Here is a 27148-nt window from a genome sequence, read left to right on the forward strand (position 1 = left end):
TCAATGTAGTGCTAAGCCTAATTTTACAATTCATAAACTCAGCAGAGCAAAATCCACACAACTCACAGTTTGAGCTAGTAGGAGACATCAAACAGATAAATTGTAAGCAGGTGCTCATATTTTTTATCATTGGTGTTTACATCTGATATAGAATGGATTTAGCAGTTGGGTTGACTTAACTGGTTTCGTAAGGCAAAAATTTTAGAAAAATCAATGTAGGGGGTACAAGGACAAACATAGAAGAAGGCTGAGGATGGGAACAGGGAAATTGAGTGAGTAAAATTGGTGGTGCATGTAATGGTTAGCATTTTATTTTTTGTATTCATGAGTTTGATAGCTAAGTAACTATTGTCAGCAGTATAGTTATTTTTATCTTGGTATTTTGACATAGTTTCCTTAATTTATGTTTTTAAATTTATAGTATGATCAACAGACACTGAAATGGAAAAATAGGACCCTGTCATAGAAGTAATTTCACTGTCTGGTTTGGAGAGAAAGAGGCTGAGGGGTGACTTCATCACTTTCTGTAGATTCCTGAGAATGGGAAGTGGAGAAGGAAGTGATTTAAGTTTTGGTCAGCCCTGAGTTGGTTGGACAGTTGGACTCGATGATAGTTGAAGATCTCTTCCACTGAAATAATCTAGGTGTGAGATGGCAGAACTAAAAACCCAGAAAAATCCCTGGTTTCAGTTGGATTTTGGTTGAATTAAAGGCCTATGAGCCTATGAAAGGATGTAGCCTGTTCCTTGTTAACTTAACCTGGCATAAAGTCCTAGCTTGCACTATGAGTTCATTTTCACTCGCCTCCCACTTCCTGTGAAAATAAAACAGATTCTTGCAAAAAGCCCAAACTAAAGAACAAAAATTAAACCCAAACTAACCCACAAACCCAAACCAAACACAAGTTCAAACAGTTATGTAAACCTGGCATTGCTAAACACTTTCCCTTTGTGTTGCAATAGCTTTTTGCAGCTGATCTTTCTTTTCAGCCTTCCCTTCCTCCCCCTGCAGTTTGTTATTCTATCCTCTACCTTACAAATATCTAACACCACTAATTCCTCTTCTCAGATTGCTCTTCCATTTCCTTTGGCTCCTAGTACACTTTCTTCCTTTCTCCCATCTCTTAGATTGTTTTTACACTCTTGCTCTTTCACCGTCACTTTTTCATTTGATTTCTGGCAAGAATTTCACGTCCGATCAGCAACTGCAAAATCTGGTCTTTTGTGCGAGGATGGGATCACAGTTGATGTCCATGGATTCCCTATGTAGAAAATGGGAGAATTACTTTGTTTGTAAAAGGGCGCCATTACCTTTGTTTATGTCTAAAAATATAACTCTCCCAGAGCTCAGTGTTTGTGAAGTACAGTAAGGAAGATGTTCAGGCAGTGGTAGCTGTTTATGTATTCTGAGTGTTGAAAATAATGACACACTATTTGGTAGGCAATTTATATAGCACAGCATAATTGTGTGGAAGGTAGAGGACAATAATATTTTTTGATTTCTTTTGTGGAGTTCATTTTAAAAAAAGTTGTTGTAGGACTTGTAGGTCTGCCTTCTGATCTTCTCTATTTGCAAGTTATGAAAAGGCATTTCAGAGATTTGGATAGACTGAAGAGTAGGGATAGTGTACTGTTGTGTTGTGTTTTCAGGACTAATGGAGGTGACCTTTCCATCAGGTGATCTCATTTGCAGCCAGAAGTGTGTGTTTGCTATGGTACTGAGTTTTAGAGCAATTTTAGCGCATACGGAAACTAAAAAGGTGGTAATTCCAATCTTCATTCTTAAGCAGCTCTGCAGAACAGGGTTGGACTCCTTTCTACTTCTTTGGTTCTATGTTGATAAGTGTTGTATATGAAGTTCCCTGGTGATTTGCTGGTCAATAATTATGCAGTAATTGAAGCGACTTGTGCCCATTTTATTTGGTAGCCAGATCTAGCAATGTGCTCTGGTTTTTTTTTTTTTTTGACATGCTTAGTTTAGATTTTTCTGGTTTAGAACTGTCTTTTTGGTCTGTTAGATCATGTTGTATAAACTTTGGGCTTCCTGCAGCTATCATTTGAGTTTATGTCTTCAAAAACCTGACTTTTCGATTGGATAAAAGTAATTTGCTTGAGGAAAAATAAAAGGTTTAAAAATAGTCAGGAAGTTTAGTGATTAATCTTACTTGGGAACTTCCAGAAAATGACTCAAAATCCATTTATGCATCTTCAGTCACACTTGTATAGGAAAGACTTCATGGGGGCTGGGGAAGCTGGTGGGAACAATGTGATGCAGTTACTAAATATGTTGTCAATGGGACCGTGCCTAGACTTCTGTATTTCAGACCAACAACAGACATCATTTTAGTGTTAAACTACTGTGATTATAAGGAATATTTCTGATGTCTCTGATAGTTGGTGTGGATGACTACAGCTCAGAGTCTGATGTGATTATTATACCTTCAGCCCTGGACTTTGTCTCACAAGATGAGATGTTGACGCCTTTGGGAAGATTGGACAAGTACGCTGCAAGTGAGAACATATTTAACAGGTATGCTTTTTAAATGTCTGGCTGGCTAATGGTATGCAAGCTATTTATCTGATTCAAATCTGACTGAAGAGAATTTGCATGGAATACAAATAATTTCCAAAAACCCAACACCTTTATGAAACTTCAGTTTCCACCCGTCTTTCTTTTGCTCATGCACCTCCTACTTATAGACAGCAAAATATTAATGATTACAGAAAAACATTAGTTCACCTTTTAAGCAGCTGTAGTAAAGGACTTCTTGAACTTCTTCCTTAATTGGAGAACATAATTTAGGTTTTTTTACCGATGTTAACATTCCTGTTGGCACAGGACTGTAAGGTGATAGTAAACTCCATCTATAACTCTGTGTGAAAGTAAGTTTAAGAAAATACTTCATGAACAGTCAGGAGAGCATAATGAACAGCCAAGAGATCACCAGGAGAAAGCCAAGAACTTCATTTCAGAATCAATCTCCTCTGTAGTTTACAGCTTGAGTATTGCTGTTTCTGGTTATTGAAAGTGAACTTGCCCGGTTAATACTGTGTTCTGCATTTTCCCCTTGTTATTTCTGTAATGAGATGCCACTGAGATGGTTGTTTCATTTAAAAGCACAGGTATTGTAGCATACTTCAGACAGACACTCATCCCCCCCACCCCCTTGCACTGAGATGCTCTGCACTCAAATGGAAAAATTCAAACCCGTAGTTTATTTTAACTGGAACTGTAAACAGTAACACGATCACAGAAATGTATAAAATATGTTAACATTGAGATTTTCTGGTATTTTATTTGAACATGGTTTAGTTTGGGCTTCAAGTAAGCTTTTAATGAAGTGTGTTTGCTTTAATGTTGAATTCTTAATACAGTAATATGCAGAAGCAAAGTCAGTGATCAGCCACCCAATAGGATAGGCTCTGTTTTGTTGTTCATGGCCTGGGTTTGGAAAGGATTTAGCCCTGTTCTTAACTTCAGTCACGTGAACTGTACTTAAAATTCCGCACGATGTGTGTGAGCATACCATTGAATTGAAGTTGAAAATTGCAGAATAGTTTCTCTTGTTATAACCTGCATAAACCTGTATGCACACGTAACTTCTGAAATATGCGCCATTTTCAAATTTTGTTTTTTCCTGAAATTCAAATTTGCTGTATTTTGCAGTTTAAGATGAAATGGGCGCTTATACTACCAGGAGAGAGTTTTTGCATGTTTTGGCTTTTCATGGGGAGGGAGGGAAGAGGAGCTTTCAAGGCTCCAGGTGACAATTATATAATAAAAGCCAGTAGGGAGGAGAGCAAACTCAGAAACTCAAGTTGTGTATCTTCAGAAACTCAAGTTGTGTATCTTGAATTTTAAGCAACAATGCTGTTCCGAATATCTTACTTCCCTGCCTAAGAAAAAACTGTGTCTGATTTCTCAGTATGGATTGCATTGGATGTGGGCATGCATAAACTGGGAATCCTTTTAATTGCTCTGTCCAGCTTTATGCATCCTGTGCTTTCTTGCAAGGAAAGGTGGTCAGAGTAACTAGTTTTTCCTGACTTTTTTTCCCCTGTGTTTGCTTGTTTGGATTATTTTTGCTGGTACAAGCATATTTTTTAATCCTAGCTCTCTTTGTAGGCCTATTGTGTTATGTTGCATGAGAAAATACAGGAAATAGCAAATGATAATTACTAGTGGTATAACTGAGTAGCACTTAGATCACAATAAATGATAGTGACTACTGCAGTCAGTTTATGATGATTCAGCATTAGTTAGTCTCAGAGTAATAGGAGGGATTTCTGCTAAGCAGAGGAACTGGAGCATTTAATACGAAAAAGATTAATTAAATTACATTTATTTATTCCTATGTCTTAGTATGGTATCAGCACAGCCAATTACTAATGAGTAGTTTAAACGTTTTAAAATACTATGGTTGAGTTAATAATGTTTCAGTTGTTTCTGTGACCTGGAACCTGCATTTCTGTGGAAGCTTCATATTACACATTCCAAATTCTTGAAACATAATCATTTAATCTGGGTAAATTAGGGTAAGATTTTTTCCCCTTTAATTGGATGAATTTGCTTTCAGTATGGCAGGTTTTAAATTTAATCTTTAAATTTCATTTTAGATATTACTTCTCTTTGCACTTGGTTTTATTCCCCTTTTCTATCTGATTAATCGTCTACCTGTGCAGCGTATTTGCAGTCTGTGATTGTATTGAATTATTAAAGTGAAGGGACTTTTAACAACCACTGCTAAAATCCAGTCTCCTTTAAGTGGATTCCTTGAGCACTCATGATTTCTCAGCCACTTGTTCTGAGATGGAAATGAATCAGTGTCTGTGTCCTAAAAAATTTCAGGAGATGAGGCTTGGAAATAGGAATGTCTTCTTTTTTAAAATATGTAAGATTTATGTAAAATATGACAGGATTAACTGAAAAAGAGAGAGAGAAGTAGGGGATCTTTTAACAGCTTCCCAAGTGGTGGAAGAGTTGCTTTATGACAATTTTTGATGTTATGGTTTACATTTTTACTGGTTTAGGTGTTGCTCATGAGCACCACAGATGTTGCCTATGAGAATGGAGGGGAAACTGACAAATATTACAATAAATTGTTTGTCTGCAAAATAAGGCAAGTGGGAATCTGTCTGTGGTGTGGTTATTGAAGAGGCAGCCTTTGGTTCAGATTTGAGAAACATCTCTAGGATATGCCTTAATAATTCAACATCACATTGCAGCAAGAGTAGATGTTGAGCAGAAAGCCAAAGCTATCACCCTGATACACAGTCTTCTTGTGTCTGGTAGCACTGGTGTGTGTACATACATACAAGGGTGATGATTCCTTTTTGCTACTTGCTTTTAAAACCAGTTGCTAGTTACTGGTGCAGTTTGGAGCACAGCTTTTGTCTCTTTTTGGTTTTTTGTGTTAAAATCACTTGAGGGTTTTTTAATCTTTATTGCCTTCAACTTGCTTCCATTCCTCATTAAGAAGGCTCAGAAGTATAGAGCACTCACCAATAAATCTATTTGCATAGTGAGGCAGTTCCTGAACACAGATCCTTCGTTTCATAAGCCTATGAGGAATTATTGCTGCTTTTTCTCTTCAGACCAAAGCACATCTTGGCAGTAGTGCTGTTTACTGTGGTTCCTTACTTGCTGAGACTCAGTGGGTTAGTTGACTTGTCTCTCACTTTCCAAGACTGCATTAAATATGTAGGAGACACGTGTCCACACAGGCTGGTTTATGAAATTGCTTCATCTGTTCCTCTTCTCTTTTCAGAGGTGTCCAGCCCTTTAAAAAGACCAAGTCAACTCTGCTTCTAGGTTAGTGTGTCATGCAGTCTGTTTCCCTCTGTTAGGGTTTTTATGGCTGAATTTTAACTGCGTATCAAGATCTCTGCTAGGAGATGTACTTTTGTCGAGTTGAAAAGAGTGAGGGAGAAGAAATTCATTAAAGGCAAATGGTTTCTTCAGTTTGGTTTTTTTTTTTTTTAAGATTTTATATATCTGTATGTCAAAACAGTTTAATTTAAAATAGTTCTGCAACTGGCCAATGTGCAGTATTTAAATTACTGATTTTCAGTACAAGAAAATGTGTGCTTAGCTTTGGGAATTCATGGAAACCTCCTGCCTTTCTCTGATTGCATGGAATTGTGAAGCTCTTGAGCTTCCCTTGTGCACTAGGAATGTAACCATCTGTTCTCTTCTAAGTTGTTGACCACTGCTCACGTTCACTGCTTGTAGTGAACACTGCTCTTTTCTACAGCACTGCTGTTTGTCACCAGTGCTTCTACCTAGGCTACATCCTAGGAGTGTTTCTGTCCTTCAGTTCTGGGAATACCTGGCACTTGACACTTGCTCCTTCAGTGTTTTGTCGAGTTGCTCTGAGGCATTAGCAGATCTACTAGTGTCTTGGACACAGTTCCTTGGCCGATTCCCATTCCATTATCCAGAGATAATTCTGCTAGATCTCTGAACTGACATGTAACCCACGTTATCCAGTAGGATAAGAAAAGAGGTATGCCATTGCAGGTTGTTTTTGAGGAGATAACCCTGAATGCAGCTGGGAATGTGTGGCAATCAGTCTATCTAGGTACCTGATGGGTATGACTTTGTAGCATAGGCCGTGACAGAACCTTGGAGGACAAAATCCCAAATCTGACTATATTTCATCACTCATAAATTAGTCCATAGAAAATTTTCTTGTGCATTTGAAGTAGTAACTGAGTTGATTATGACTTATTTCATATTTTCTTAATGTTTCTGCTTTGCTTAATGTATGTCTCAGGTACACATGGGTTGGGTAGTACATGTTATTTTCACAGTATGTACCCACCACTCACAGTATATACCCATAGCATTTGAGTGAAGTTTGACTTTTAAATGTCAACCACCACTGGTTTAAATGTCAGCTATAACACCATTGGTATGAAGATCTTTGGCTTGAGTGTTCATGCTTTTGTAAAGTAAATTCAGAGTTCTCTTTAAAAACATTTTAATGATACTAGTGTTACTTTGCTTTGTATAGAACAAGTTAAGGACTTCATAGATGAGGATGGATGGAAGGCTGATTCTGTCTTCCTAACATTCAGCTCCTGTTTGCCCACTTAGCAGATGATTACTATTTCTGGTCTTGGTGGCTGGTTTCTCTTATTCTTGTAAATTAAAGGGATATTTTTTATGTTGTATTTAAAGCTTACAATTCTTTAAGGTTATGCCAGGTATTAGAAGTAAGAATTCCCAAAACAGGGCTAGCTAAACTTACTATAATTTATAAATAAAATTTTAAGTGAATATATATAAAATTCTGTTCGGTGTAAGAAACTTCTGTGATTCACAACTTTTTGATTTAGCTGTATTTCTGGACACAAATAATGCTGATTTTTAATCTTTCTTGTAAACTAGGCAAATGGTGGCTCGAAGTTTGCTGGACACTTTGAAGGAAGTCAGTGATGATGAGAGAGATTGTATTGCTGTGTTGGAGAGAATCAGCAGATTAGCTGATGATTCAGGTAGGTAGCACTAAACATTTTACTGGGTTGATGTGGGAAAATCAGAGGTGCTAAACCTGTGTTTAGCACAGGAGCAGTATGTTCTTTCTCCGATATTCAAACTAGGCTTCTGCAAATTCAATAAAATAGTGTAAAATTTAATTTTTCTTAATCATCCCCCAAAGGTGACCTTTTTCCTTACTATTTTCATCAACAGATTTACACCCCTTCAAAATGTAGGAATGCAGCTTTCCAGCAGTACATTTTTTTGTAACTCTTATTATTTACTTTTGCTACTCAAAAGATATACATGATTATTTTAGATTTTTAGATCAAGATTAGTTTCTTGCCTTGAAAATAAACTTGGAAACCATCTGTGCGACACACTCATAAGTTTTGATAGAATTTAAATGCTGAAGTTGTTCCTTTGCCCCTTTTTGGGCAACCAGGTATGCAGGTAAGAGAAGTAGCAAGAATTGGTAAAGGTGCAAATATAGAATCAGAGAATGGTTTGGGTTGGGAGGGACCTACCATGGACAGGGACATCTTCCACAAAACCAGGTTGTTCAATGCCCCATCGAGCCTGATCTTGAACACTTCCAGGGATGAGGCATCCACAGCTTCTGGGTAACCTGTTCCTGTGCCTCACCATTCTCATAGTGAAGACTTTCTGCTACCTGCCTTCTTTCAGTTTGAAGCCATAACTGCTTATCAAGTCACTACATGGCTTTGCAAAAAGTCCCTCTGCAGCTCTCTTTCAGGCCTCCTTAGGTACCGGAAGGCTGCAGTAAGGTCTCCCAAGAGCCTTCTCTTCTCCAGGCTGAACAGCCCCAGGTCTGTCAGCCTTCTCTCTTAGGACAGATTCTCTGTCTCTCTGATCAGTTTCATTACCCTCTGCTGAATGCAGCACTCCATATGGGGTCTCACCTGAGCAGAGGAGCAGAATCCCCTTCCTTGTCCTGCTGGCCGATGCTGCTTTTGATGCAGTTCGGGATGTCTTTGGCATTCTGGGCTGCAGGTTGCTAGGTCATGTTGAGCTTCTCATCAACCAACACCTCCTGAGAGCTGCTCTCAATCCATTCTCTACTAACCCTGCATTGATACCAAGGTTTGTCCCAACCCAGGACCTTGTTCTTGGCCGTGTTGAAATTCATGAGGTTCACATGGGCCCACTTCTCAGGTACATGAAGGTCCCTGCGGCTGCTGGGACCCTTTCCTCCAGCATGTCAATCAAATGGAGCTTGGTATAGTGGGCAGACTTGCTGAGGGTGCTCTTCATCCCACTGTCCATGTCACCCACGAGGATGTTGAACCGTGCTGGTCCCAGTATTGACCCCTAAGGAGCTCCAGATGTCACTGGTCTCCCCATGAATATCAAGCTGTTGACCACAACTGTTTGAGTGCAACTTTTCCATTGAGTGGCCATCTCTCTGATGTCTATGTCTCTCTGATTTAAAAACAAGGACTTAAAGAGATAGTGTCAAATGTTTTGCACGAGGCCAGGTACATGAAGTCAGTTGCTCTTCCCTTATCCACCAACACTTTAACCCTGTTGTAAAAAGCCAACAGATTTGCCAGGAATGGTTTGGCCTTAGTGAAGTTGTGTTAGCTCTTACGCATTACCTCCTTATTTTCCGTGTGCCTTCTCACAGTTTCCAGGGGCAGCTGCACCATGGTTTTGCTAAGGCACCAAGGTGAGATGGCCCTGTGTCTTCTTTTTTTCTCTTTTTGAAAATGAGGGGTTTGTGTTCCCTTTTCAGGTTGGTGGGAACTTCAGTGGACTGCCTCAATTCTCAAATACAATGGATAGTGGCTTAGCCACTTCTTGTGCCATTTCCCTCAGGACCTGCAGATGCACTGCATCAGGTCCTGTGGACTTGTGCACCTTCAGGTTCCTTATGTGGTCTTGAACCTGATCTTCTTCTGTGGGCAGTTCTTCATTCTCCCAATCCCCACCTTAGCCTTCTGGGACTCAGATGGAGAACTTGTCACTGAAGACTGAGGGAAGAAGATCATTGAGTACCTCAGCCTTCTCGTTGTTTGGGGTAACCAGGTCTCCCTCTTCTACAGAGGGCTCATATTTTCCCTAGTCTTCCTTTTAACACTGGTGTGCCTATAGAACCTTTTCTTGTTGCCCTTGACATCCCTGCCAGTTTTAATTCTTTGAGGCTTTACCTTTCCTAACCCAATCCCTGGCAGCTCGGACAATTTTTCTGTATTCCTCCTAGTCTACCAGTCCTAGCTTGCACCCTCTGTAGGCTTCCTCTTTTTTGCTTGAGTTTGTCCGGAAGCTCTTTGTACATCCATGCAGGCCTCCCAGTGTTTTTGCCTGACTACTTGCTCATGAACTTGGAGGAGGTGATCCTTGAATATTAACTAACTTTCTTGGGCACCTGTTCCCTCAGGCTTTATCCCATGGTGCCTCCACCAAGCAGATCCCTGAAGATGCCAAAAGTCTGCTCTTGAAGTCCAATGTAGTGAGCTTGCTTGTGCACCCTCTCTGCAATGAGTAGGAAGGCTCTGTAGATCCAGTGTGTCTCTTGCTAATCACTATATTGGGACTGCTGAGTGTTTAGAATAAAAGGCAAAAGCAAGAGAAAAATGAAAAACAAATGTGAAAGAAAAAGAGTGCTTAAAAAGTGGTGGGGAAGTGGATGAAGGGAAAAATTATGTGGACAGAGCTGTGACAGAATTCTGGTTTAAAAATTAACTAGAAAGAATTAAGGGCTTGATTTCAACATAGTTAGGTACAGTTGACATACCAGAAGGAAGAAAGTCTAACAGCAGAACATCAGGAAAGATCTGGTCATTCTTTTGTTGTTGTTGGTGTGCTATGAAGATAAATTTGTATTAAATCTTGAATGAGAAGAAAATGTTTTCTTCTATGCAGTGTTTGTTAGTTTTTCTCACTTCTTCTGGAACTGTAGGAGATAATGCTTTCCAAGGGTAAAAATATATTCTGCTGATTTCTGTTATTTTGTCACTACTGTCTTAATTTAAAATGCATGGTTTTATTTTTCTGAGGGAATGTGCTTGTTTAGCCAGGAAAAGTAGCCTGTTGTAAGCATTACATAATTGTATTGAGTACCTCTCCAAGGATTCTTTAAAAAGGAAAAAAAAGTCACTATTCACTTACAATAAAATGTGTTTTTAATTGAGAACAGTGGCATGCTACTGTTGATAGAGTGCTTTCCTAGCAAAGCTCTGCTTCTGAAATCTGCATATACAGTTGCCTGTTTGTGTGGCCCTGTGAATAGTTTAGAGCATCAGACGCTTTCTGAAGCTCCACTTCAGTTTAGAAAATAGGACAGATGTGTCCAAGGGAAAAATGGCCTCTTGCAGCGACTTGTAGCCTTAGGCTTTTCATTGGTGACCAACTAAGTGTGTCAAATTGAAGTTTATTTAGGCAGAAGTGTAGTGGAAGCCAAGAGTTGAGTTCAAATCAATTTGTTGCCTTTAACGAGGGTGGGGTACATTTTAGTCAGGGCTGATATTTTCTCAGCGTCAGTAAAAGCAGCAGTTCAGGCTTTTCCTGCATTGTAGAAGTTGTCTCAGATCTGCCAAACTAGTAGTGCTGGATTCTGCAGCTGCCCCACAAATTAAATTTCTGCAAACTTAACTGTTGAGTCTTGTGCCTCGAGCAGTTGCAGTATTGGACTTGGCTGGTTTCGGTAAGGCAGGTTATTAGAATAGCCTTGTGTTTTAAACCATGTGAAAATTCATTAGGGAGCTTGATCTGCTTTGTATCTTCTTAATATATGAGCTTGACTGTTATTCATACTGCAGCACAGTGGGTTTTGGTTTTGTTTTTGGGTTGGTTTTTTTTTTTTTTTCAGCTTTTTGATTTTGTTGCAGGGGTTCTGGTTTTTGTGTGTGTATGTTGAAGGTTGTTACTATTAGACTTGTTAATTTTTGTCTTGCTTCTTTCCATTTACAGTATTCATTTTTCCAATTTGTCCATAAAACATAAAAGCCCCTGAATTTGGAATAAGAAAACATTGTCAAAGTAAAGTGCCTGTGTGTTTTAACTTGCTTGGTTAGGGCAAGATATTTGTATGGTTAGAGCCATCCTGGACCTTCATGTTTAAATGTTTAAATAAATAAAAATAAAAACAAACTTGGAAGTCAAACTAAACTATGACTAAGTACAAGTCTTTTTGTTTCTAATTTTTGATACTTGTTAGTCTTATGCCAGTCTTTTAACATTTGTAGCTCTTTGTCTTTTCTTGTCAAATCAAGTCACAGAAAGTGGAGAAAGTGGGGTACTTTTTTTTTTTTTTTTTTTTTTTTTAGTAGTTGGTATAATGAGGTTGGAATTGAAGAATATACCCAGGATACACAATATCTGTTCTCTTTCTGGGCTACCGATGCTGATTTCTAAAGTGGAGGTACAGCAGTGAACTAAAAAGCTAAAAATACCAGCTATTTTAAAGTTGCCCAGGGAGTCCTTTGTCCTGTTAATACCTTGCAATTTTAGAAGTCATGTAGTGGGGTTGATGTTTTTCAGACATGGTCTTTGCTTGACAAAGAATCAATCTCGGGGTTTTTTAAAAATTCTTTGGGTTTGTGGTTTGTTGGGTTGGGTTTTTTTTTTTAAGCTTTTTTCAGGTTTGTTTTGGTTGGTTTTAATACCTTTTAAAAAGCTGGGGCTATGCTGAGACAGCCATTTTTGTGTTTGGAAGCAGGAGAATTTCCAATCATTTTCATTCTTTATCTACTGTGATAAAACTTTGAGAACCTGAATGTCATCTTGTTTGCACTAAATACTGTTTTAATGTGGAATAAAAATAATCTTCACTACAAACATATCTGGGTCCAGATATGATAGTAGGATGGAAGAAAATTATGAGAGTATGGTTTGCTGTGATTGATACATATATTGAGATACCAGCTGGGTAGCCAAGACACTTTTTTTGAGGCATCATGGCAAAAGCAGATATCAGCTCTAAAACTGATTTTATAAAAGCTTTTTGTCAAAAAAAAAATCTGAAAGAAATAGCTTTTGATGGAAACTCATTTGGACCCTTTGGGTAGAGTTGTAGTGAATTGTATTTTGTGAAAGAGAGTTTTGATTACCATTGTGTCTGCACGTTCAAATGATATAAAGTGTGCCGCCTTCTGACAGGGTAGTTTGGACTCTTGTTAACTAATTAGTTTCAGTTTATAGTTGTAGCCTTAAAATCAATCACAACATCAAAATGTTGTGATTGTACAGGGAAAAAATACCCACTGCAGGTGGTACTGGACATGAGCTGCTCCCAGTGCTGGCAGAACACAGGATTTGCTTGGCCCTGGTATCATGTGCTGCTGTTGTATGTTTGTGGCAGCACAGAGCAGCTGTTCCGTGGAGGAAACCCATCAGTGGCATCTGGGGAATAATCCCCTGCCCACAAGGCCCTTGCTTGCTAAAGAAAGTTATTCTCTGAATCTGAGTTATTTGTAAGACTTCAGTGTTTGTCTTCATTGCTGTAGTTGGGTATTGCTATTAAATCTGTGATTCTGCTGTGGAATTTGGGTATTTTTCAGTCCTAAGCTGGACTTCCCTGCTGTCTTTGGTACCAAGTTTCCTACAGTAGTGACAGCTAAGAAAGATACATTGTACTGCTTTTGAATCCACTGTTCAGTCAGTTTGTAATTTCTCTGTTCTTTAGGGATGTTAGGTATGACTTCCCACTTAGATGTTTTTATGGTGTCTTTGAATCTATACAAGCCAAGAAGTAGTTTGGCATATAAGCTCAATACTTGGCAAACGTTAAGTTATCCCCCATAAACCCTTGTTAGATTAAAAATGCTTATCTTTGTGTTAAGATAGCTGGGTCTTCTTCATTTTCAAATGTACACTGGCCACAGGCTTGTGAGAGCTTGAACAAGGGCCTTATGTCTGAGTTATTGACTTAAGTAAATAAGTATAATTCAAACCTTTTTTTTTTTTTTTTTTTTTTTTTTTTTTTTTTTTTTTTTGGTACCAGTCTGTGAGTGGCTTAGATGATACAAGATTTCATCATTGTGTGCTGAAGTGCAATTAACTGGCTTTGAAATGGCTTTGAAAGTTAGTCCCAGCCAGAATGACTGCATTATTGGCATTTTGCTTAGTGTGCAAGAAGCTCCAGAAGCTTTAAATTTAATTTTCTGAAGTTTCTTTAAAAGTGAAAGTCTGTCTTAGTTTCTAAAATACATGTGTAATACAGCTTACTATGAAATAGATACACATAGATTTTTCTTTAAAGAAATGATGGGGGGGAAATAAAATGACATCCTGAAGGGCTGGTGCTTATTTGTCTGAATATAGCCAGCTAGGATGTTTTTCTTCTGAATGAAAAGTAATCTTTTTACTGCAAAGAATCAGTTGTAAATGCAGTTTCCAAAACAACCTGATTTTGAAAACAATTATTAGGCTAATTGGTCATTAAATTTTGAAGCTCTATAATCAGGCTTAATGTGGATGGCCTCACAACCCTAATTACTTAATAGTGTGCTTAAATGGCTTTATTAATGTAGGTTCAATTGCTGCTGTTGGTATTTTGAGACATGCCAATATTACCTGTCAAACAGCACATACTGCAGCATTTCATTTAACAAAAATCTTCATTTGTAAGCAATATTAATAGAAATGCTAATATTTGCCTTTCCCAGCTGCATTTTCTTCCCTTCCCCATTTTCATGTTCCAGGATTTTCCATACCTCATCTCCCACCTCATGCTACACTAAGAATTTTCTCCTGTGCTTGATGTAAACTTCTTTTGCCTGTCCATACATCTGATGAGTGACTAACAGTGACTTTACCCTCCCTCATTAGTCTGTGTTCCACTCCTTGCTCTTCCAGTCAGTAATGAAATCCATTTCTGGTTAGTAGGAAGAAAGCCTGACTACTGAAGCAGCACATGCATCACATGCACCAGCCTTTCTGCTGGACTCCTAAACTAAAAGGATGGGCTCTGGCTGCAGTGTATTTCCACATGTCTAGCTTTTATTTTATCTTTGAAAGAGGTAGGAAAGTTGGAGAGAAGGATGACATGGGAAATGGTAGAAATCAAAAGGGAAAATACATATATTTGTAGAAGGAAAAAAAGAGGGAAATGGAAAGTTATCTTTGGGGAAAGAAGAAGAAGATAGATAAAGCTGTGTCAGGGGATGTTTAGGTTGGATATTAAGAAAAGGTTCTTCTCTCAGAGAGTGTTGGGCACTGGAACAGGCTCTCCAGAGAAGTGGTCACAGCGCAAGCCTGACAGAGTTCAAGAAGCATTTGGACAATGCTGTCAGCGACATGGTGTGACTCTTGGGGTGGTCCTTTGCAGGGCCAGGAGATGGACTTGGATGATCCTTCTGGGTCCCTTCTGAGTCCCTTCCAACTCAGGATATTCTGTGATTCTGTGAATTACTCTTTTATTGAATTGAAGTGTTAATGCAAAGCCATGCACTTACATCTTTCCCTGTTGCTCACAACCCTTAGTAAGAACAAAGGGCTATATTATTAATATTCAGGTGTACTTAAAACATCCATAAAAATTGTCAGTTAAAGCAGCTCTAACATCATCAGTGGTTGTTCTTCATTTACAATTTTACAACACAAAAACCTTACAACTCCTCACAAATTGGAAATTTGTGGAAATTAGTGGAAATTCACTGCTGCTTCAGAATGGTCATAGTGGGATAATGAAAGCACTGCAGACTTTTTCAAAAATACTGTACTTTGCTGCAGAATAAAGCATTGTGAAATAAATCTAGTTGTGGGGTGGCTCTGGAGTAATGACTTGATTTATAAATAGCTGGTCTGAAGCAATTAGTTGGTATTACACTGTGCAGTTCTAAAATAATCCCTTTTTAATTTCCAGTATGCAGCTGATGGTAGTGCTTTACTTCCTCATAGCTGAAGTGGAATAGAGAGTGAACTGAAGCTTTAGCAGGGTTGAAATAAGCATTAGACATTTATAGATCCAAGCTGAATGTATGTGCTAGGAGTAGCCAAGTGAGCATGCTGGCACTTTACGTGAGATGGTGTCAGATTTTAGGGGAAATGGTTTTTCTCATGGATGAAGAAGAAATAGTTAATTGCTTCTATGATTTTAGAGTCAGTTTAGGATATTGATTTGAATGGTCATTTGTGAAATGGCTAAAACTGAGGGTTTGTTTATGCAGAAAAAAAGTCTCCCCAGGTTCTGAAGATGCTGATTTGAACATATTGATGGTTTTGTATGATCTGGAAATGAAGAGAGGTAGAGCTGTGTCATTTTATTCTGGAAACTTTTTCAAATTGTTTCATGAACAGAAGAAATGGAAGCTATTTTCACTGTCTTCTGTCATTCTCTTAATTTTGCTTGATTCCTAAAGCTCAGTTCAGTGTAATTCTGTATCTAGATAATACACTGGATATGATAGAATGAAATGAAATGCTAATGAGTAAGGAAATCTAGTATTTTATATTAATATTTCTTTTCAAAGGTTTTGTTTTAACAAATTGCAGGGTTTCTTTTTAGTAGATTGCTACTTTTAGGAATAGATAGACTATGTACTTTCAAGAGGTAATTTGAAAAGATCATTTAAAAATAACTTCCTCTGCTGAACAGAAAAATACTGTTCCAGGCAAATGCTATGTAGAACCTAGCTGTACACAGAGATTTTTCCAGACCACCTAAAATAGAAACTTGATGTGAAGCAAAATTCTCCTGGTTTGTTTATACTGTGTGGAAGCCTGGTCCTTGACTATATTGTACAGTGCAAAAAACACAGAGTGCAGACGTATTCCCCAGCTGGATGAGCTTATGCTTTACAAAGCAACTTGTAACTGCTGTGCACTGTTCACTCTGTTCATACCTGCTGGTTTTGGCAGAGGTAGAGTTAATTTTCTTCATAGTAACTAATATTGGGCCATGTTTTGAATTTGTGTTGGAAATAGTGTTTAAGCTGCCTTAAATTTATAAGGACTGAACATAACAATCAGGGTAATGCTCAAGTCTTCACTGTAAATGTGAGGAATTCATACACCAGTTCCCATGGGGAGGCAGCTGTTCAGCCATCCCCAGGAGAGCTCCATCACACCTGACAGTGACTTGGGACCATAAACCCTGGCATTCCGAACTTCCCCCCCATTCCTCCTTCTTCCCTCAGCTCTATATGATCAGCATGACACCATGGTCTGCGGTGTCCCTGTGGTCAGTTGGGATCAGCTGTCCTGGCTGCATCCCCTCTTTATGCATCTCCTGCTGATTGCTGGTGAGGTGGGGTGAAAGGCAGAAGAGGCCCAGGCTCCATGTAAGTGTTCCTCAGCAATAACTAAAACGTCCCTTATCAACACTGTTTCCTGCAAAAATCAAAAACATAGCCCTGTACCAGCTGCCATGAAGAAAGTTAACGCTGTTCCGGCCAAAACTAACACAATGACCAAGCTGTAAATTTGATTTTAAACAACAGGGAGGTTTTAACTGAAATGGCAGACACTGTTATTGAAGCCTCATGGAATCCCTGCTTGGATCTGCCACCTGTTCAAGCTAAAGACAAAGCTGAGGAATAGATGAAAGAAATAAGAAAGCACTCTGACTTCAGTGGATTTTTTTGGCATTGTTGCTTGGGTCTTAAGGAAACATAATGCAAAAAAAAGCTCTACTGTAACTGCATCAGACTGTGAGATTAGGCTCTATTCAGTACACACTGGAACATATGCCTCAGCCTTTGGAAGAATTGAGCTCTTATCTAAATTGGTAAGCTTAAGGTTCAGGTTCTTGCATAGCAGCAGTAATTCCCCAGAACAGCACAAACGCCTTTTGATGGCGAATTACGGTGTTGTGTTACACAGCCAGTTCCCTACACAGCCCTCCTTGTTTGTTGCTTTGAATTGACCTTACAAAGATTCCAGAGCCGTGTACTTGAAAGTTAGGGAATGTAAGAACTAAGGTGACTTTACAGTTCTAATTCACTCCTGGGCATGAGTGTTTCAAATCTTTAATTGCATCGTCTCATCTGCCTGTGTTCTTTACAAAGCCAGAGCTGACTTGGTAGCTCAGGAAGAAAAGGGCTCACTTTACATCTGCAGGTCGTTAGTATTGTTAGGCAGCTGACATAAGTGCTGCATAGTAGATGAATCCTGTTCTGAAGGAAAAGAATCTCATGGTTTTGGTACATCCTGCACTCTGACTGGAGTGCTTTATAAAGAAATTTATAAATCCTGTTTCACAGCAAACCTCATCAATTTAGGGAAAGGGAGTGTTGCCGTTGCTTTATCAGTGGGTGGGCAAACTTTAGAGATGTCAAAGACATATGGAAACAGTCTCCCCATTTTTGAGTGCCAGGTGTCCAAAGTATGTACTCAGCTCTTGATATGCTTAATACAGAGTTCTTGTTGGCTTTGATTGCAGAGCTATTTCTTCAGCATCAAGACAGAGTTCAGACTGCAATCAAATGAGTAGTGTGCAGTTACTCTGTGAAGAACCCGGCTTGAACATTTTGCACAGCTTCCCACTAGGAAGAGGAATAAACTGGCTTTTCCAATATTTTGCTTCTTCCCCTCAGTTCTAGCACCTTCTTTTACCATTGCTTGCTTCCATCATCAGACAGTTCTGCTACTTGAGGGAATTCTGCACAGGGAGATCAATATTAAGTGCCAGTTCTTGCTGTTTAATTATGCTGCTGTGATGAGGCAAAAGCTGCATCAGCTAGATCAGTTCTTTGATAGGGTTTATTGTCTGGCTGCATGAACAGTAGCATTGGCATAAATGGAAGCTGCAAGTTTTGTGTCTGGGAGGGTGGGAACTGCCCAAAGCAAATTTAGAAGCCATTTAAGAAGCACTGCTGCCACGCATGCAGCCTCAGTCAGATTGATTTTGCTTACTCTCCATCCCCTTTAACCTCTGCCCTCCCTCACTCCCTTTCCCCAGTCATCTTCTGTCTGCTACAAGAAGCAAGGCATGAGTCCTAAGATGGGAGAGCAAGACCCTAGGGATAAGTGTTGTTACATAAGTCTCTTGTGCCGCTTGCTTATGTCCTGGGCATGTCTTGAAATAACAGCCTTCTGGGAAAGGTGGGCATGAGTTCCTCTAGCCCTGGCTTCCCATTTCTTGTCCATCAAGTTCCCGTCCTCCTTGCCCAGCCTGGTCGTTCCTCATCTTGCTGTGTTTACCATCTACACCCTTTTCAAACAAATTGCTCATGGAAGAGAGGCTGTGTACAGCCTGTTTGCAGAGATAATGTCTTTCTTTATCTCAAAATGTACTCAGCATGGAAGGACTCTTCCATTTGTAGTTGCTCTGCTTTCAGTGGGTATTGGGCAGTTGCAAATGGAGGGTGCAAGTCTTCTTTAACTTGGCCACCTTTGAGCAGTTGTCACACAGGTGAAAAAGTACACAAAGATGTGTCAAAGTTGGCAAGTGAAAGGACTCCTTTCTCAGGCACACTTCAAACCCATCTTCCAGAACAGAAGAAGCCAGGCCTTGTCAGATAAAAGGACCAGAACTGAATTAAATGTAGGAAGAAAATAGATATTTTTGCTGACTTGACTCTTGAAAGCACCCGATCTACTTTGGTTGACCCCTCTGCACTGCCTCATCCTAATGAACAATTGCATCTTATCTTCCTTGTGTTCCAAGGACTGCTCTGGCAAAGTTGTATAAGGAAGCAAAAGATGAATTACTACAATAGGAATATTCTCTTTTTTTACATTAGTATGATATGGAAACTCCAACTTTCAGAATTAATAATCTCATCAGCTATTAGTTTATCGTAGTTACAGGTGCATATTTTGGGCAGCTGTTACATTTAGTGCTACAAAAAATGAAAAAAAAAATGAAATGTTTGATCACTAGACTAGAGTTCAGCATTTTAAGGTGTGAATTTTTGTTAGATCTGCTAAAACTTGCACATAGTTTTTATAGTGTTCTTCAGCATCTTATAGTGCTTTATAGTGTTCTTCATCATTCAATACAAACCTCAGGATGCCAGTATTGCTTATGGAGTTCAATCTGCACATGTTTCAGAACATCTGAAGTTTAAAAAAAAAAGTTTTTCTCCTGTGTGCTCCTCATAATGTTTGGGAAGAGGTACTGAGCAGATTGGAAGACCTTTTTTACTTTATTGTCATGAACAGCAAACCTATATGATATTGATTTGTTTGAGACTTCATTTTGTATTTTACAACTTGTTCAGCAACTCATAAACTTTCCAGAATATCCCTGAAGGTGTTCAAGGCCAGGCTGGATAGGGCTTTGAGCAACCTGTCTAGTGGAACGCCAACCCCAGGGGTTGGAATTAGATGATCTATAAGGTCCCCTCCAATTCTGATTTTGGTATGTTTTTCTATAGGAAAAGTAATTTAAGTCTATAGTAAAAGAACTGGAGCCCATAGGAATTTAATTACTTTGTGTGCCGTGATCTTTTCTGTTCTCATTGTCCTCAGTGAAGAAAAGACTGCGCACAGCAGGGGACTTGCTGTGTCTTTGTTATGTTTTATTCAGACCTGAGTTTACACCTGTAGCCAGTGTACAGGAAAGCCAAGTGCTACACACATTTGCCATGTTAAATACAAATGCATGTTGCATGCTTCTGTTTTAAAAAGGTTATGTTTTTAATGAATCATATTAATTACAAGTATTCCAAGAAAGATGGTTCAGGTTATACCATTAAGTTTTACGTGAACAACTTTTAGGTAAAAATTCAGTAAGGCATATGTATCTATCCTGTGACATATACATCTTATTATTTAAAATATTCTAAATCAAATTAGTAAAGTTTGAAAGCAACTGATGTTATGTCTTTTTGTAAGTAATCAGGAGACCAGTGGTAACTGCATATATCAGCAAATCCTGAAAGGCCAGAAGTACTTAGTTCAGATTTTTTTTCTATCCCCATGGAGAAGTTAGGCACGTAATAAGGTCCTGCTTCTTAAATTGAATCTGTTTTTCTAATAGTTGGAATTGAATCTACATCTGTATTGTTTCTCTTGCTTCTTCTCTCATCCTGCAGGTATATGTGCATGTTCTGTGGGGATTAGGATTCATCCAGGCAGTGTGCCATTTCTTGAATTTAAAAATTGAATTAAATATTTTTAAAGTAATCACCAGCTTTGGCGAGAAACACATCCCAAAGGTTTAACAGAAGCAGCTGGAAAGATGCAGGACCTTTTCCATCTGACTATTGCATCAGTAGCCTTAGAAAGCAAAGAATGAAGACCAGCATCTGTGGTTATGGCTGGTTGTCCTGCTCAGTGGGATCTTTCCCGTCTGAGAGGCCATGGCCCAGACTTCCCCTCAGTTCCTTTCTTTTCAACGTGGTGCCAATTCTGGGCTGACTTTCAGAGGTTTCTGTGAAGTAGGTGATGCTCGTAGGGAGTTTGGACAATTCTGAGACTCATAATGCTTAATTGCTGGCTGTCTTATATCTCTTCTTTTTTTATTACTAAGAATGTGAGATGTGACTTCTTAGTAGTTCGGCAACACAGAGTGTTGTTTTATCTGGTTTTGTAAAAAGATGTCAAAATGGAACTCGACAAACACACTGACATGAACACTTGAGACCATACTTTGTATGTACAGTACTGTAAGAGGCCTATGCTTGCAGGATCTGGGAGCATGCTTGGAAACATAAATTGTGCCTATTTTTGGTTTTGTTTTGACCCTTACAGAGCCAACAGTGCGGGCAGAACTGATGGAACAGGTGCCTCATATTGCAATGTTCTGTCAAGAAAACAGACCTTCAATCCCTTATGCTTTTTCCAAATACCTGCTGCCGATTGTGGTGCGATACCTCGCTGACCAGAATAACCAAGTAAGTTTCCTGTAGGAATAGTTTACTAGCTGGTGAAATACTGTTGTGATGCCAAATTATTTAAATTTAGCATGGTACAAGTGTGTTATATTTTGGGATATAAGGATTTGGAATGGACATGAAATACATGGTACTATAAATTTATTTAATGAAAATATTAAAGGAAATATTTTAAAGAAAATGTAATGACAGTTTTTTACATCTAACGTGATCTGTCCTGATTTGGGGCCTTTTATCTGATACTGTATTCATATGGACGAAATTAGTTTGTCACTTAGACAAACTTACATAATTTAAATTCTGGCAAAAGAATGGCAGTAATGAAAAACTGAGTCCTTTGTATAATTCAGTTTTTTAACACTGTGTTGTACCTTCATTATCAGTTATTTCTATATCAATCCAATAAACATTTTGGATGGAACTCATGTGGTTTGTCTCTCTGCATGCATAAGTTAGCTTGTCCAAAGCTTTCTTGAGGCTTCTCCAGTCATTTCAGACTAGACTAATGCTAGTTGAGACATTATTTTCAATATTTTAGGTCTCTTGAGTTTGTCACTTTTTTCCTTGCCCTTTTCAAAATTTACATAGTTAAAAATAATTACCCAAACCTATTTTTCTTAGTAGTTGTTTTGCTAATTCATGTATAATACAACAACTCTACTTTTGTTTGATGTTCTCCTGCTCGAAGATTCAGTGATTGTTTTCATTGTGTTAACCTCTGTTAAATAGTTCATTGGGCTGCAGATCTCTGAAACAAAGAGCTCAAAGGTGTTTCCAAAATTGCTGCATTGCAGTGTATGTAGTGTCTTGCTGTATGTAATGTTTTCTCTTCTGGTGAAACTACTCCCTTCGGAGGTAGGGGTTAGCATGCTATGACATCAATAATGGGTATCTTATTTTTGCACAATTTTTTTTCAAATGGGAGTAAGCAGAGTTGTGTCTCAGAATTTAAACGCATTGGAAATAAGCACAGTTTCTCCTTGCCAGTCTATTTCTTGTTAATCTCAGAAAAAGAGAATTTGTTTGATAAAATTCATCTTTCTTAGAAATTTGTTACTCTCTGTGCTGCTTTTTCTCCATGCATTTGCTTGAGATTTGCCATGACTGCTCTTTTTGACATTAAAACAAATTATGTGTGAACCCAAGAAACACCTGCACATTGTCAAGTAGAGGAGGTATCCACCTCCATACTTCCCAAAACACAGGACAGCAAAGATGAAGTGCTTGCAAAAGCACTTGTGGAGCACTTGTCCTCTCACTGTGTGCAGTTAGTACTGCTGTGTGTTGGTATATAGGTACAGCTTCCAAAATACAGGACACATGTATTTCAGAAAATAAAACTGTGTTGGAATTGCTTTGTTCAATTTTAGTCTTTTTATGGCAGGTCAGAAAAACAAGCCAGGCAGCGTTGTTAGTGCTGTTGGAGCAAGAACTCATTGAGAGATACGATGTGGAGACCAAAGTGTGCCCTGTGCTGATAGATCTGACAGCTCCAGACAGCAATGACGATGTGAAGACAGAAGCTGTGGCTGTAAGTAACAGCAGTGCCAAATCACACAGCCAAAAGTTTGCCTGAATGCTTGATAGTGCAGTGGTGGTGGTGTGTTTCCAAGCTGCACAGCCATTACTAAAAAGAAAATGTTATTTTTCCCTCTCTGTAACAAATCTGTAACTTCTACTGTGCTGTGTCAGTGCTCTACACTCTGGTCAAGTTAAGATTTAAATTCAAAAACTTACATATGCTATTAAAAAAAACCCAGCTGGACAAGACAGTGCAGAGGATTCATTTTATTGACTATTAAAGCATCTGCAGTGTTGGCTTTTTAGTTTTTTGAATGTTTGTCTGTTTATTTTACGGAAGTTTAAATTGCCTGTGTGGAAAATTTCCATCAGTTTAAAAGCTTTAATGCCTCAGTTTTGTTACTTCTTGCTGTATGTCTGTTCTCTTTATTGATTTTGTTATGTTTTATTGGACAAAGTAATAAGCATCTGAGTTGATTAACTCATGGTTGGTTGGTTGGTGGCCATTTTTTTTGCATTAGACACAACCTTCATAATTAAAATGTGTTAAAATACTAAGCAGATTAGTTAATTTATAATGGAACAATGGCAGATGTAGGCCCTTTTGTTTCATTTTTTTATTGCTATTTATATTGCTGCTTTCTGCTGGGTGAATTTTTTTCTGTTCTTTTTGGTTGAGAGAGACCTCATTTAGTATTTTACTTTCCTACAGTGGCTGGACTGATAAACAATAAAAAGTCTCCATCACTGTTGCATTTGGCACCAAATTTCTAGTGCTTCTTGGTGGAGCTTACAACTACATAAGGGAATAAAGTGTAAGCAGATTAGTTTTATCAGTCTTCATGTTTTTGAAGGTATTGAAACTTGACAGGAATTTCTGTACCTCATCAACCCCCTAGAGGTTGGAAAAGCCATCATTTGTTATTACAGAGGACTGAATGTAAATAGTTCTACTGATACAATGGGGAATGGTAAATTTAAAATTCTTTTTGCTTTTTAAAGCTTTTTTTTGTTTTTAGTTTCAGTACATTAGAATGAAAGAGCAGTTAGAGGGAAGAGGTTTTTTTGTTTGGTGCAATACATTTCTTGTGAATTTTATGTTTGGAAGTTGCATATACGCAGTGTAGCCTTGTAATTAAATTTAAACCATACAGGACTCAGAAGTCCCTTAAGTGTATTAATTGTCAATAATTTTCTGTTAAATTGTACATATATACATTTCATATTGAAATAGTAAAAGAATCATGTACTTTTTTCTTTTTAAGGTCTGTTGGGTAACAGAATAATTTCTAAGAGTCCTGTTGCCTTTGTTAGCTGGGAGTCTGATTCAGTTTGTTGGAAGATCAATGTCATCTTCTACACCTGTGTCATGTCATGACAAGGAAATGGGAAACAGTTCTTTGCAAAAGTGACCAAACCTTTTCAATTCAAATGGCATTTTGTTTTCAATATTTTTCACAGTTTTCAGTAAAATTATGTTTATCAGAATATAGAGTAGATATAAAAAGCCTCTGCTTTGGTGACACAGAATGGTGTGTTGTGCAAGCATCTCTGATTAGTGTCTGTCTTGTCATTAGATTATGTGCAAAATGGCCTCCATGGTTGGAAAGGACATCACAGAAAGACTTGTGCTTCCCAGGTTCTGCGAGATGTGCTGTGACTGCAGGATGTTTCATGTTCGTAAGGTATGAACTGTGAGCATCTGGTCTGGATTATCTATGAAAAAATGAGTCATGTGCTTGGAACTTGCATGTGACTAAGAAACTTTCCTGATAGAATTCATTTGTGACATGTATAAGTGAAAGCTGTGGGGGTTTCTGTATCTTGCATTTCCACAAATTTTAATATTTGCCACTGAGATTTTTTTTAGAATCACTACCCTTATTACCCTTTTTTAATTTTTTAGAATTACTACCCTTATTAGAAAAAAAGAAAGAATCTGCTTGTCCTTATGCTATAGATAGCTGCAGTGCAATTGGGCATTTGTCCTTATGGTTGTGTTGGTAGCCAGGAAAAGGTGAACCAACTGTGGCTGATACATCATCAGCCACCTGAGCTCCTATCTCTGTGCACAGATGGAATTAAAGGTGCTCATCTTCATGAAAGATGAAGTAAACCAGTATTCCATCATGATGTTTAGGTGTGGAGGCTGTGCTTTGGTCTCATCCTGCCATTGAATAGCTTATTTCCCTTGATAGCTGCATGTGTTCTTTAATTTGACAGCACCTCAAATACATTTTATCCTCTTTTATTTTCATTTAAGTTCTGAGGTTCTTCTAGGATTAAAAAAAGACTGACTAATGTTGAAGTAAACAAAATTATTTATTTTTAAAAAGACATGGAAAGAGATGGAATGGGAAAATTGCTCATAATGAGTTTGCACCGAAACATGTTTTTCTGATTTTAAAAGTTTATTTTTTTCCCCCTTGGATTTTACTGTATTTAAGCTGTGATCTTAGTCTTTATTTCTTGCATTCTGTTTGCAAGGTATGTGCAGCCAATTTTGGAGATATCTGCAGTGTGGTTGGACAGCAAGCCACTGAAGAAATGCTGGTAAGCCATTTCTTAAAGGGTTTTTTCTTCTTAATACAATTCAGGAGTGGAGCCAGACAAGCTACAGAAGAAGGGCAGTTCATGAGAGATTGTAAATACAGGACAGCATGGTAGGGGGAATAAAGTGCTGGGAATGCTGAGGCTTATGTATTGATTCAATCTCTTCAAGTCAGTTTTCCTGCCTCAAACAGCCTCCTGGAAAGGAGGGAAAGAGAAAGTAAAGTAAAGGAAATAAGTGAATGTCAGAAATAACAAATTAAATAAAGGGAAGAGGGACAAATTCAAAATGGAAAAGCAGGGAACTGGATGGAGTGGTGAGAATAGGATCCTTAACTGTGCACATTCCCATGGTGGGTATTGGGAGCTGGTGGATGTTGATAGATTTGGGGATGTGACAAGGCTAGGGAGCAGAAATCAGTTTGGCAGGCTCTGGGATACCTCTTCAGGCTTTCTCCTCTTGGGAATGTAGACTGTGAGCTTGTTGAGGGCCATCAGAGGTTGATGAATCAATGCCCTGAATTAGCGAGGGACTTACATGGACAGAGTGTAAATGCAGGCATGACTTCAGCCAGAGGCTCTGCAACTTTTTGCAGTTGTGGTGTTGGGACAGGTATGCCTGTTGGGGCTCTCAGGCAATTTCTTATACTCTTAAAGCATTTGCTGCATTTTTCTCTAGCTATTGAGTGATTCAAGTCATTTGGTAGTGAAGTTTAGTTGTGTGGATTTGCATCCCATATGCTTCCTGATTTGGGATGTAAATTGATTTCTGTCACACAACTGCCTTTTTAGTGATTAGCGTAATGAATTTGGATTAAAACTTTGTAGAGGGTGCACTTAGACTACTGTGCAATAAAAAAGTCATGATTATTTCATTTGAAAGCAGTAATGTGTGGCAGGACAGCTGGGGTTCTCTTTCTAAACCAGAAAATGCCATTTTCTGCTCTTCTGGGATTATTGTTAGTAAAAAGGAGGGGTGTAAAAAGCTGAATGATAAAACTTCATTTTCTAATCTAAAAGCTTTTTGAAATTAGAGGCAAAGTCCAGGATACTTGGCTGCAGAGAGCAGGAACAGCTGAACATTAATAAATGTGAACAAGGCTGTAGCAACAGCCATTGGATTACTTGTATTTTGTCCCTGTGCCTGTTGCAAAGCTCAGGCAGCTGTGCCTCACCTGCACTCTGTCCACCCTTACTATTACTGTGTCCAAAAAGCCCAAGCACCTGAGCACCTTCAAAATGCTTCAGTTATATTAGTAAAACCACTGCTCTGTTCAAACATGTTTTCTCTTGAGCAAATGTAATCTTTCTTTCATTCTCCTGTTACTCTTTGCAGTCGGTGTCCTGCATTGTAGGATAGTGGTTGGCAGAGGTTGACAAATCTAACAATAAGAAGTGTAGGTAGAAAAGGAAGTTTTTTCTTTCTGAAGATGCTGTTTAGTATTTCAGTAAGAATCTTACAAAAAATCTGAAGTGGTCTCTGATAGGTAAAATGTTAATCATGGAATCAAAAAATGTTAAGGTTTGGAAGGGACCTTAAAGATCATCTAGTTCCAGCCTCCCCTGTCATGGGCAGGGATGCCTTCCACTTGACCAGGTTATTCAAGACCTTACCCACCTGGCCTTGAACACTTCCAGGCTTGTGGCATCCACGATCTACCTGGGCAGTGTGCTCCAGTGCCTTACCACCCTTGCAGTAAAGAGTTGCTTCCTAATAATGTACCAGTATTATTTTTCTTGTCCCTGCTTTAAAAGAATGGTGTAGACATGAGGTCTTGTCTTACAATAGGTTTGTTGGTCTTGGGGGTATTTTTGAAGTTGGGCTTTTTGGGGATTTTCTGGGGGTATAA

General features: G+C 38.6%; 1 protein-coding gene across 5 annotated transcripts in view; it reads left to right on the top strand.

Moving 5' to 3' along the window:
* Positions 1 to 27148, top strand: part of PPP4R1 (protein phosphatase 4 regulatory subunit 1) — a 62809-nt gene that overhangs the window by 12635 nt on the left and 23026 nt on the right. For 3 of the 5 annotated variants that reach the window (XM_050971534.1, XM_030238650.2, XM_030238642.2), the window contains 6 exons: positions 2394 to 2529; positions 7393 to 7499; positions 21085 to 21227; positions 22612 to 22758; positions 24326 to 24433; positions 25236 to 25301. In XM_050971534.1, the coding sequence (XP_050827491.1) occupies positions 2394 to 2529; positions 7393 to 7499; positions 21085 to 21227; positions 22612 to 22758; positions 24326 to 24433; positions 25236 to 25301 (707 nt within the window). The remainder of the gene's footprint in view (positions 1 to 2393; positions 2530 to 7392; positions 7500 to 21084; positions 21228 to 22611; positions 22759 to 24325; positions 24434 to 25235; positions 25302 to 27148) is intronic. The other 2 variants (XM_030238662.2, XM_030238656.2) reach the window with 1 other exon arrangement.

Source organism: Serinus canaria, chromosome 2, assembly GCF_022539315.1.
Source record: "Serinus canaria isolate serCan28SL12 chromosome 2, serCan2020, whole genome shotgun sequence".
NCBI lineage: Eukaryota > Metazoa > Chordata > Aves > Passeriformes > Fringillidae > Serinus > Serinus canaria.